This window comes from Hyaena hyaena, unplaced genomic scaffold (genome assembly GCF_003009895.1).
Source record: "Hyaena hyaena isolate Hyena2069 unplaced genomic scaffold, ASM300989v1 scaffold_94, whole genome shotgun sequence".
NCBI classification, from domain to species: Eukaryota; Metazoa; Chordata; class Mammalia; order Carnivora; family Hyaenidae; genus Hyaena; species Hyaena hyaena.
This window is the reverse complement of record NW_024080726.1, coordinates 1,508,719-1,521,597: the sequence shown is the minus strand read 5'-3', so window position 1 is coordinate 1,521,597 and position 12,879 is coordinate 1,508,719. Positions and strand designations below refer to the sequence as shown.

The window sequence follows — 12,879 nt, the reverse complement described above, 5'->3', positions numbered from 1 at the left end:
CGAGAACGAAAGTCAAAGTCCTCGCCTCGATCGGGGCTGTGTGTGAACCGGGCCCCCTTTGGCTCCTCCTCCTCGCCGCCTCTGCTCCAGCCGTACTGGCGTCCTTGCTCTTCCTGAGCATTCCAGCCATGGCCCCTGTTGCGGGAAGGCTCAGCCCCCAAAATCCATATGGCTTTTCATCGGACTCCTCAGATGTTTGTACAAGGATCTCTTTCTTTGGCCCCACTGCCTGAACGCGTCCCTCCGTCTGACGTGGGTAACTTTCTGGGAGCTCCTGTCACCAGCTGGCGTGGCACCTGCGTGACTGGCTTATCCTGTTTTCTCTGCTTCCCCTGCTGCAGTGTAAGCTGCACAGGCCAGGGACGTGCGTCCATTCTGCGGACGGCGTAGCCCGGTGCCTTTAACAGTGCCTGGCACGTTTAGGTAATCCGTCGAATTAGTAGGTGACCCACAGAGGAATGCCTGAAACGGCAGAGGCATGTACTGCTTCAGAGGAAATCTCAAGCGGGCGTGATAGTGTTCCATTAAAACAGTGTGGGAAGCTGCCATGAGGAAGATGATGGCGGGTGCTTGTTTTCTGTGGCCCTTGATGGGGGACGGAGGGCCAGCGGGGGGATGTATTGTCCACTGAATGGGAAGGAGGGACTTCTGTTCTGGAGTCGAGGAGTGCTTTCTGACAGACACAGATACTGGGTAGGCGGCCGCCTGTGGAGAGGAGGCCTCGCCCGGCAGCCTCTCAGCGGAGCTGCCCTGCGCTGCAGGAGCGAGAACAAGGGCCCGGGGCCTCCAGCGAGTCCCGCAAGCTGCTTCTCCCGTGCGGGGTCCCGGCTTCTCGCAACGCCGCCTGCGTCTGTGTTAAGTTCCCCGGGCCGCCACGACACAGGATCGCAGGGCTCGATGGCCGGAAACCACTGAGTTTTATTCTCTCGCAGTTCCGGAGGGTAGAAGTCGAAAGCCGAGGTGTTGGCGGGGCCGTGCTTCCTTGGAAGGCTCTGATGAAGAACGTTGCCTCTTCTAGCTGCTGTTGCTTGCGGGCCGTCCTCCGTGTGCCTTGGCTTGAGGCAGCGTCACCGCGGCGCCCTCTGTCTTTTCACAGCCGCGCCTCTGTGTCCAAGTTGCCCGCTTTGTGTGAGGATTACTGGATGAAGGGACCGCTCAAAGCCAGCGCGACCTCATCTTGAGTACATCTGCAAAGACCTCGTTTCCCAGTGGAAATACCATTGATGGACTTTTTTTCTTTAATCACCATCCCCTCCTCCCTTTATTTTTTTACTTATTTTTTTTTTTTTTAAATGTTTTTATTTCTTTCTCGGAGAGAGAGAGAGAGACAGCGTGAGCAGGGGAGGGTCAGAGAGAGAGGGAGTCACAGACTGAAACAGGCTCCAGGCTCTGAGCTGGCAGTCAGCACAGAGCCCGACGTGGGGCCCGAACCCACGAACCGCGAGATCATGACCTAAGCGAAAGTCGGACGCTTAACCGACTAAGCCACCCAGGCGCCCCTTTTACTTTATTTTTTTAATGTTCATTTATTTTTGAAAGAGAGGGCACCACTAGGGGAGGGGCAGAGAGAGAGGGGGACAGAGGATCCAAAGTGGGCTCTGCCTCAGGAGCAGAGAGCCCGATGTGGGGCTCAGACTCACAAACTGTGAGATTATGACTCAACCGACTGGGCCACCAGGTGCCCCCCTCCTCCCTTTAGGATGTAAGATTAGAGCAGAGACCTCATCAGTGCGTTTCATTCCCTTGTCCCCAGAACCATGCTGGCGCTTAGTAGGCACTCTGCTAGTGCCACTAGTTCAGCAAGTAAATGAATGAAAAAATAGGTTTCTGGGAATGTTAGGCACAAAGTAAAACTTGAGCTCTGATTGGTTGATTGGTTGATTAAATTGATTTAAACAATTTTTTGTTTTACATTTATTTATTTTTGAAAGACAGAGACAGAGCACAAGTGGGGGAGGGGCAGAGAGAGAGGGAGACACAGAATCTGAAGCAGGCTCCAGGCTCTGAGCTGTCAGCAGGGAGCCCAACGTAGGGCTCGAACTCATGAACCACAAGATCATGACCTGTGCCGAAGTTGGATGCTTAACCGACTGAGCCACACAGGCGCCCCTAAATTGATTTTTTACAAAGTAATCTCTACATCCACCGTGGGGCTTGAACTCACGACCCCGATATCAAACGTCGCACACCCCACCGACATAGCCAGCCAGGTGCCTCTTGAGTTCTATTTAGAGAACATTTACTAACGATTAGTCTTTCACTGTGACCCACTTTAGTCTGTCTCTTTGCTTTTGCTGGCACTCAGAACAGAATTTAAAAAACCCATAAGGCAATTTTTTTTCAAAAATTTTACCAAAAAGCTTACTACAGAATATTCTGGACGTACAGGATAGATAACGTTGGTGAGGCATGGTAACGTCTTGAACTCCTGACGGCTCTGGCTCTCCACCCCCTCCCCCATACCAGCAGCTCACTGCTGCTCAGAATTTTGCATTCATCATGCTCAGACATTTCCTTTTTTTTCTTTTTTTTCCTGCACTGTTAATATGACATTGCTTTTGCCTGTCTTAAAACTTTTCCTACAGATAATTGCCACTTTTTCACGGCCGTCGTTGATTGTGCTGCTTTCACGTTTCAGTTCACCGGCGTTTATTTAGGGCTTCCTGTAGGTCAGACCCGGCAATAGGTCATGGGAACGTGAAGATGAATGAGGCTCAGTTTCTTTCCTGGAAGAACTTACCATCCGGGAGGGGAGAAGGTGTTCTTTCTTTCGTTTCCTTTGACAAATCTATGCTTATTAAGTTCCTGGGAGGGCAGGCTGGTTTTGTCAGCTCCTTCCCCCCTCCTTAGACCGTTTGGCCCAGCCTTCAGAAATTCTTAACCCTCCTGGATGATTTGTATTTTACAGTCTTGTTTTGAAATCATACTTATCTTCCTTCCGTTTCCTCTGATGTCTACCCCTCAGACGTCTTGAATATATCCAACTAAAGCCTTACCCTTCCTGGCTGTCCTGGCCTCTCTGAAGACATGGTCATTCTTGCACAAGAGTCTCCACTGAGTCCTTTATCAGCTGGTTTTATCTTGACAGGATTATTAAGTCTGGTGGACCAAGCTCTCCGGGTGCCTTTTCTACCCTCTGGAGCTGGAGTTCTTAAAAGAATGTCATTGCATGAGTTCTGGCAAAGCGGCGAAGCCTTTGATCTGCTTCTCCAAGTATATTTTAAATGTATCTAATAAAACAGAGGATTACAAAGGAAACCAATTATACAGAACTATAGTTCTCACAATATTTTTTAGGGATTATGACATAGTAATTTATGTGTTCCGTGTTCAATGCTTTCAATAAAAGATCTAGCCGCTAATCAAACAGCTTCTATAATCTCGGCCCCCTGATTCCTGTCTCCATCTGTGGAAGAGAACCCCTGCCCTGGGAGCAGCAATGAACAACGGGGCCTGTTGGGAGGGAGTGAGAAGCCGAACGATGTGTTTGGCCCCTGGGCTGGTTCCAGGGTTTCGATCAGAAAGAAGCACAGAGGCCATTTCCTCTGTCTGACCCGCTAATCTTTAATAACGTAGTACGAGTTTAACCGAAATTCTTCTTATGTTTGAAGACGGTCTTTGTCCTGTTCCCGTTGATGGCCTTTGGGCACTTGTTTAATGCCTTCCATTTGCCGGGCACTGCGGTAGGAGCTAGGGATGCAGGCACGGAGGGGCAGGTCTCCGTTGGGGTGTCCGAGGACCCTGTGTCTGGCAGGAGAGGGGCTCCTCGTGTGGAGGTCTCCGTGCCGGTGCGGCCACAGGTAGGTGCTGCCTCCCACTCCCAGCTCTGTGGCGGTCAGGTTTTTTGGAGAGTCTCACACAAGTCAAATTCTGATTGAATTTTACCTGACTGAAAATTCTGCCTTAGAAAAAAACAAACAAACAGGATTGGGGCGCCTGGCTGGCTCGGTTCGTGACTTTTGATCTCAGGGAGGTGAATTCAAGTCCCACGTTGGGCGTGGAGCTTACTTAAATAATGCCCTCCCCCCCTAAAAAAAAACCCCAGGGTTATTACTTTTGAAAATTGGGAACATCCTTCTGTTTCCCATTACAGTTGTTATTCTAAACCCTCCAAATTTGCTTGACATGTTTTCTTACATGTTTTAGTTTTGGTTTGTATCCTTTGTTATCAGTGATCCTCTGAGCGATGTAGGTTCATGCAGCCTTTATTTAATACCTTCGCATTTAAATCCCGTCACGTCTGTTAGGTTCTGTTCTAGGTCACGTTGTTTATAGTCTAGTGAGAGAAGACAAACATCTTTTCGAAACCATAAAATCTGTCAGGTGGTGAGAATTATTGTGGAGAAAATAGAGAATTATGTTGGGAGTAGCTATTGGCGGGGGAGGAAGGCCTTGCTATTTTAAGTTAGAGAGTCGACTGTAGGCCTCGTTAAGAAGATGACATTTCATCAGAAGCCTGAATGAAGCTGGGATGCAAACCAAGTCGTTATCTGTCGGGCCTTCTTTTCTTTTCTTTTTTTTTTTTTTTTTTTAATATTTTTTATTTATTTCTAGGAGAGAGAGAGAGAGAGAGAGAGACAGCATGAGCAGGGGAGGGTCAGAGAGAGGGGGAGTCAGAGACTGAAACAGGCTCCAGGCTCTGAGCTGGCAGTCAGCACAGAGCCCGACGCGGGGCTCGAACCCACGAACCGCGAGATCATGACCTAAGCGAAAGTCGGATGCTTAACCGACTAAGCCACCCAGGCGCCCCGGGCCTTCTTTTCTAACAGAAGGAACAACAGATGCAAAGGTCCTGGGGCAAAAATGGGCTTGGTGACGATTGTGCAGAGCCTGAGACGTGGTAGTCGTCTCCAGTTTCCCTTCAATTTCCTTCTCTGATTTTGATACAGAACTTCGTTATCAGATAGTGGTACATTTGTAGAAATTTCAACAAAATCAGAATCGTGCTTTTATAATAAATTGTCTCTGGCCGAGAATGCTGTTAGCCATGACGAAATTAGAACCCTTCGTCCTAGCATTGGTTGCTATTCCAGTATTTAAATCTTTTTTTTCTTCTTCTTCAGAAAGAAGTCCTGTTGTTTCTACTTGGTCTGTAGTTTGGGAGAGGGAGAGAGGGAGACGCAGAGGGAGAGGGGGTGACTCAGAAGCGAGCCGGAGGCAGAGGCTCAGGCACAAGTCTCAAGGGCAGAGGGGCTGTAGGGAGACCCCTCACAGCTGTGGGGCTTGGGAGGCTCCTGGTGGTGTTGAAATCTGTTTTGTTTTAGTTGTATCGGGTGTGCCCTGTACCAGCACAGTCACTTCATATCACTGGGGTGACTTTTTATCTACCCAGGGGGTCATATTTTACGTGTATTTTGGCCACCAAAAAGGAGAGGATGTTCTGTACGTGTTGTTTTTTTTTTTTTTTGCATAATAGGCTGCATTTATATAACATTACTGCTAAGATCATGATATTTATTTTGTGAATCTAGAAAAAGTCTGACGTCTTCTTAGAGGTGTGGAGCTCTGGGAATTACTTTCCTGTTTCGACCTGGGCTTGATCCCTTTTTTCTCCTCCTCTGTCCCCATTCAGGCTAACCTGGTCCTTGAACTTCTGTTGCATCTAGACTAGCTAGACTCCAGCTATCCAGATCCAGCTAGACTCCAGACTAACGCTCACATGAGGGCGTGAACCTCGTGGCACTGCTGCTTTCACTGCTTAGGGCGTGCTCCCAAGTGTAGGGAAGGCACGGAAGTAAAGGGTGTGTGAGAGTGGTTTCCAGAAAATGCAGCTCCTGTCCCTGGAGGGACTTGATGGCTTAGTAGGTGGAATCAATCTGTCACCTGCTCAGAAGTCTTCCTTGTTTCCATGTTCGCAATTGTAACACGGTCCAGGAGCTTTCAGCGTCCTCTGTGATCAGCCCCCCGCCCCTTCATTTAACTCCATGTCGTGTTTTCCGAGCATCTCTGCTCCTGTTCCAGTAACCGTCATACTCACTCCAGACACTTAGAACCCTTAGAAATTGTGGCACACAAGCCGTTCTTAATCTTGTGTGCATTTGTCTTGTTTTCCTAACTAGATTGCAAACTCTGAAGAAAGCTAGCTTATATTTCTCGTCTGTCTATTGAGCTCATAGTAGGTATGTATCCAGGAAGTAATTCTCTGTGTTCGATCTGGGAATATGCTGGCAGTTTTACTCGCCAGCCATCTCCAGTTCCCCATTTAGAGTCTAAGGGAGCGCATTTGAGAGAAACTTAATGTTTTGACATACGGCCTTCTAAGACGGAATCATGAAGAGGCAGAAAATCTGAATCACCCAGTTACTAGTAAGGAGACTGAGTCAATAATCAAAAACCTCTCAACAAACAAGCCCGGGACCAGACACAGCTTCACTGGTGAACGCAAGGAATTAATACCAATCCTCAAACTCTTCCCGCCAACCCCCCCACCCCCCACCGCCGATGAGCTTGCAGAATAAGCGTTTGACAAAATCCAACGTCCATTCATGACAAAGCCTCTCAATAAAGTGGGTGTAGAGGGAAGGTACCTCAGTATAGCAAAGGCATGTTTGACCCGTCCACAGCTAACATTACACCCAGTGGTGAAAACCCAAAAGCTTTCCCTCTAAGATTATGAATAAAAGAAGTTTACCCATTCTTGCCACTTCTTTTCAACACAGTTTTGGAAGTCCTGACGAGAGTGATTAGGCAAAAAAAAAAAAAGCATCCAGATTGGAAAGGAAGTAGAACAGTCACTATTTGCAGGTGGCATGATGCTCTGTGTACAGAACCCTAAGGACTCCACCCAAATACTGTTAAAACTGATAATGATTTCAGTAAAGTTGCAGGATAAGAAAAAAAAATCAATATAGAAAAATCTCTTGTGTTTCCATACGCTTGTAATGAACTACTGGAAATAGAAATAAAATAATCCCATTTGCAATTGCATCAAAAAGAACAAAATATCGAGGAATAAATTTAACCAAGGATGTGGAAGGTGTATACACTGAAAACTACAGGATGTTGATGAAAGAATTTTAAAAAGACACAGGTAAGTGGAAAGATCGTCTGTGCTCATGGATAGAAAGAATTAATCTTGATAGAATGTCCATACCGAGCTAAAGCAATCTGTAGATTCAGTCCAATCCCTATGAAAATTCCAGGGCATTTTCACAGAAATGGAACAATCCTAAAATTTATACAGAGTCACAAAAGACCCCCAAATAGCCAAAACAGTCCTGAGAAAGAAGAACAAAGCTGGAGGCATCACACTACCTGATTCCAAGCTGTTACAAAGCTATAGTAATCAAAATTGTATGGCCTGGCATAAAAACATTCACATAGGTAAATGAAACAGAATAGAGAGCTCAGAAATAGACCACCCATATATAATCGATTAATTTACGACAGAGGAGCCAAGAATGTACAAGGGGGGTAGTCTCTTCAGTAAAGGGACAGCCACGTGCGACAGAATGAAACTAGACTGTCTTGCACCACACATAAAATGTAGCTCAAAATGGATAAAGAATTGAATAAAAGACCAGAAACCACGAAATTCCTAGCAGAAAACAGGCTTATGGTACGTACCTTGACATCCGTCTTGGCACTGGTTTTTTGGCTCTGACTCCAAAAGCAAAGGCAACAAAAGCAAAAATAAACAAATAGGACCTTATCAAAGTAAAAAGCTTCTGCGCAGCAAAGGAAACCATCAATGAAATCAATAGGCAACTTACAGAATGGGAGAAAAAATTTGCAAATGTTATTTCTGATAAGTGGTTAATATCTATAATCCATGAAGAACTAGACCTAACTGTGAGACCCAAACCCATAAAAATCTTTGGAATACTACTGTTAACCCAACTAAAGATGATTCTCCTCTGGTCTATGACACTTTCTCTCTTTCCGTGCTTTTCATTTTCTTGACAGTACTGAAGAACCATTATATAGAATGTCTCTTAATTTGGCTTTGTCTTGTGTTTTTCTCATGATTAGCCTGGGGTTTGGGGTTTTAGGGGGAGAGGATCCCACAGGCAAAGGGCCCTTCCCCTCACCTCCTGTCCGGGGTGCACACTGTCCATGTCGCACTGCTGGTCATGTTAACCTTCACCACCGAGTTAAGCTGCAGTTTGCCAGGTCTCTCTACTGTGAACTTACAGTGTTTTTCCCTTTCCAGACTCAGTTCTTCCCGTATTGATTTCTTAAGTCCAGCCTACTCCACCCAGGCAGTGGGAGTTAAGCTTCACCTTCTGGCGTGGGGAGTATCTACATACAGATACATCACCTGGAATTCTTCCGTAAGGGGCGTTCGCCCTTTCTCCCATTATTTATTTCATCTTTATATCAGTATGAACTCATGTAAATTTATTTTGTATTTTGAGTTATAATTCAAATTACTTTATTATTTATTTTTACTTTATTATTTTACACAAACGGTTGTAGTTTTGGCCACTGGGAGCTCTTTTGGGTTGATGACTCTGTTTGACACGCTCGTCTTTTTATTCTTTTTGAGCACTGTGTCGCTGGCCCCAGGCTCATCCTGTCCCTGCTCTCCCTAGCCCTGGACTCATCCATTTCTCCAAGGAGCAGTCAAGATATTTGGATCCCAGGTGTATGATTCTTGGCATGATCCACCCTTTTGACACTAAGGGAAGGAATACTCTGTCTCATAAATAAGAAGAGCAAAGCATTTTTCTAATTTGAGTTGTTGGTTTTCTTGTCTCGATATTTTAGATACCACTATATTTCTTTACAGGTTTGAAATTTCATTTTATTTGTGTTTATTCACAAGAACAAAATGTTTTCCCTAGGAACTTAGCTGCTGACTGAATATATCTGTTGGTTTTGTGGAGTAGAATATGTTCATTATAAGTAGTATTGAGGGGGTGAATTTGGTATTGGTCAAAGAAAGTACTAGTGTACTTTGTATTTTCCATGAATGTTAACCTTTTAGCTTAGTTCTTTGTCAAGATCTATGTAAATAAGCCTTAGAATTTTGATAAGTAGTAGAAGGAATGATTATTTCTATATCCTTAATATCTTTTGAAGTTTCGGTTTTATTATTTTATGTATTTATTTTAATGTTAACTTAATTTTGAGAGAGACAGACAGACAGAGTGGGAACAGGGGAGGGGCAGAGAGAGAGGGAGACACATAATCCGAAGCAGGCTCCAGGCTCTGGGCTGTCAGCACCAAGTCTGATGCGGGGTTCGAACCCACAAACCTTGAAATCATGACCTGAGCCAAAGTCAGACACTTAACTGAGTGAGCCACCCAGGCACCCCAGCTTCTATAATTTTAGAATGCAGAAGCATATATCTTTGATTTAAAATAGCTGTGATCAAAGAACTGTTCAGCAGTTTGGGGTAGAGGAAATAGTATTTTCTCGGGAGTCAAGAAACATGTGTTTTATCTGGCCTCTGTTTCTGACTTGCTAAGGGAAATTCTTAGACTTCTAGATCTCCATATTCTCATCTGTAAAAGAAGAAGATTTGGCCAAGATCATAAAGTCACCCCCCCTTCACACGCATACCTTTTTAACAGCTTTATTGGGGCTTTAAGGTCCCTTCTGGCAATTCTGTGCTTCTTATAATTTAGCAAGCCTCTGTGTGTGTGTGTGTGTGTGCGCGCGCGTGTGTGTGCTTGTGTGCGTGTGTGGGTGCGTACATGCTTGGGTAACATACTGGACTAGATCTAGTGTTACAGCTTAAATAAGCATTTGGTCTGGTCTATACCTGAAAAGGAATAGGGTTCAGAAATACTACAGTTCCGAGAAGAAAATCTTAAAGAAATAAAATCCTCCTTTCTTTATTTCCTTTAAAATGATTGCCTTCCCACACAGAAAGTATAATTTACCTTTAATAAGCTCTTATTAGTAATAAAAGTTTGAAAAGCTGCCATCTTGAAAGTTTCTGGTTCATATTTTAATTAAGCAGACAAGGCTTACTGACACATCGTCATTTTTTGAAGAATTGTTTTAAATTTTTAAATCTTGTAAAAGAGAATCAGAGACTATATCTGTTGTAATTCTTCAATATCTGCCTTTATGGAGGTGAAGAAGTGGGGGGGATTCCCCCCCATTCCTTGAAATTTGGCCTCCTGACAGCGATTTCCCAAGTTAGGGATGGTGGAGGGTGACGGCCACAGAAGCTCCTGTGTGGTTTGGAAACAAAGCAATATCTTGTATTGTTGCTTGATTTGGCTTTACCCACAATATTTAATTTATATGGATTCTAGATAAAGTCAAAGACATCATCCATTTTTTAAGTGTAAGAAAGCAGTGGGGTCACCCCAGATTCTGGGTGGTGTGTACAGACCGAGGAACACTGCAGTAAGTAGCAAATTCTGGGGGGAGCTACCCCGGTGGACCCAGGATGTGAAGAGCCCATGGGGAGGGGTCAGGAAAAGAATTCAGATGATATACTTGATGTCTTATAAAAATATTGCATAGCACTGCTACGAATTTACCCAAGGGATACAGAAATGCTGATGCATAGGAGCACATGTACCCCAATGTTCATAGCAGCACTCTCCACAATAGCTAAAACATGGAAAGAGACTAAGTGTCCATCATCAGACGAATGGATCAAAAAGATGTGGTTTATCTATACCATGGAATACTACATGGCAATGAGAAACAATGAAATCTGGCCATGTGTAGCAACATGGATGGACCTTGAGGGTGTTATGCTGAGTGAAATAAGTCAGGCAGAGAAGGACAAATATCATATGTTTGCACGTATAGGAGGATTAGGAGGAACTTAACTGAGGAACAAGAGGGAGAAGAAGAAGGGGGGAAATGGTGGGGGAAAGGGAGAGAGGCAAACCATGAGAGACTCTTGAATGCTGACAAAAACTGAGGACTGATGGATGGGGTGGGGGGATGGGCATGGAGGAGGACACTTGTGGGGATGAGCACTGGGTGTTATGTGGAAACTAATTTGACAATAAACTATTTGTAAAAAAAAAAAAAAATTGCAACCACAGCATCCTGCACTACATGGTCACTCTGGCGCGGTGGCATTGTAGGGTCATTGTACTACACGGTGTGTTCTGTTACACAGGTTTTTTGAACAACTGTGTTTAACTTTAGGACTGATTTTAGAAGGTAGAAATTTTAAAGCTGCTTAATCGATACTCCATAAAAGGTATTGAACTTTATGATTGGTTAATTTTATTTAAAAATGGTAGAGCTTTCCTTGTGATACAGTTATCATGATCCTAGCTCTCAGGAATGGACGAATGTTTTGTGATCTTCAGTAAATAGTTACTGAGAACTTACTCTGGGTTCCATTCTTGAACTCATGAATTTAAAAGTTTTACGGTCTTCTCCGAGCTTATTTCAGAATTCTTGCCGCATCAGATGTTTTCTGTATTTTCCTTGAGTCCACTTAGGAATAGGGAGGATTCAGTATCTTTTCTCTTTCATGCGTCCTGCGGAAGCTTTAGTAAACGGAGATATGTTAAAACCCGCGTATTCATATTCAGGAATATGAATATTTTGTGAGCTTCTTCAATGAGAGCCACAGAAGAGGGGCAGGTTTACTTTCCAGGAATGCTGGCAGGGTTCAGGTTTATCCACTGGTAGTTGTTTTAGCTACACATGGCAACGCAGGTTTTTTTGTTTTTTTTTTTAATGCGAGTTTGATTTTCCTTTCAGCAACATAGGTATATATTTTTTAAGGTACTTGCACATGCCTGGGTAAAACTTTTTGGTAGAAAGATATTTATAAAGTTTTTTTTTTTTTTAATTCTACAGGATAAACATGGTTTTAAAGACACGGATGAGAAATAATCTGTGCTGTACTCAGGGCTGTGGTTCACTGTACTGTAGGCTCTGTGAAGGCAAGGGCAACGTCGGGGTTTTTACCTTCCCCAGTCATCACATGAGATGTTCAGTCAGTGAACGAACCGATCTGTATTTAAGGACGTTGGTTATTGACGGCTCTATTTGCCTGCTGTCAGCGTTTTATTGTGCAAACCGTAAGCATGCGGCAAAGTTGAAAGACTTGCAACGAGCGCCTGTATCCCCGCCATCTGGCTCCTACCATTAACATTTTGGTATATTTGCTTTATCACACATCTGTCCGTCTGTGTATTTCTGCAGCTGTTTATTAATTTATCTTATTTCTGGTATATTTCAAGGATTTTTTTCTGAACGGTCATGGTAGCTAACTTGTATTCAGGGACCACATCTGAATTGGTGAAAGAAAAAGTGATGTGTCAGTTTTTGTTATTGGATGTAGCCCTGTCACTGGCCTCAGACGACGTATATGGGCGCACTGCGCTTTCTTGCGAATGTTTCTATGATTTTAACGTTACACAGTTAGCATGATCTCCTGACGGAGGGTCCTCGTTTGCTGACTGCCCTGGTGGTGTGCTTGCCGATTGTGTGTGTCTGCTGTTGCCGTCACGAGTGGCCTTAACGTTACTTCACAGGAAACCTAAATTTCTCGTGTCTTTTCTGGTTAGGAGTAGCCCATCGAAGCCAGAGCAGTGAAGGAGTCAGTTCTCTCAGCAGCTCGCCCTCCAATAGCCTTGAAACCCAATCTCAGTCTCTCTCACGTTCCCAGAGCATGGATATCGATGGTGTCTCTTGTGAAAAAAGGTAAAGTAAGTCAGTTGTCCACTAAGCTGTGGGATTCACGAAAGGGGAAAGATTCAGTCACTTTAGTCTCTAGTTCACCCAGCGACTTATGCCAGCACTTAGCAAATTAGTGTGAGATCTACGAGGCTTAGAAGTCTTTGTGTTATTCTGAAATGTTCTTTATAAGTTGTTTTGGTTTTTGCATTGAAATGTCTCTTATGAAACAATGGTGTAAGTGGTTAAAAAAAAAAAAATGTTTTCTTTGAAAAATGTTTTCTAATGTCCTTATTTTGTATATAGCATGTTGGCAAGCAGAT

The 12,879-nt window shown here is 44.2% G+C and overlaps 1 protein-coding gene across 3 annotated transcripts in view; it reads left to right on the top strand.

Moving 5' to 3' along the window:
- The window catches only part of UBE4B (ubiquitination factor E4B), a 119,894-nt gene that overhangs the window by 41,087 nt on the left and 65,928 nt on the right, over positions 1–12,879 (top strand). For all 3 annotated transcript variants that reach the window (XM_039234916.1, XM_039234918.1, XM_039234917.1), the window contains one exon: positions 12,448–12,583. In XM_039234916.1, the coding sequence (XP_039090847.1) occupies positions 12,448–12,583 (136 nt within the window). The remainder of the gene's footprint in view (positions 1–12,447; positions 12,584–12,879) is intronic.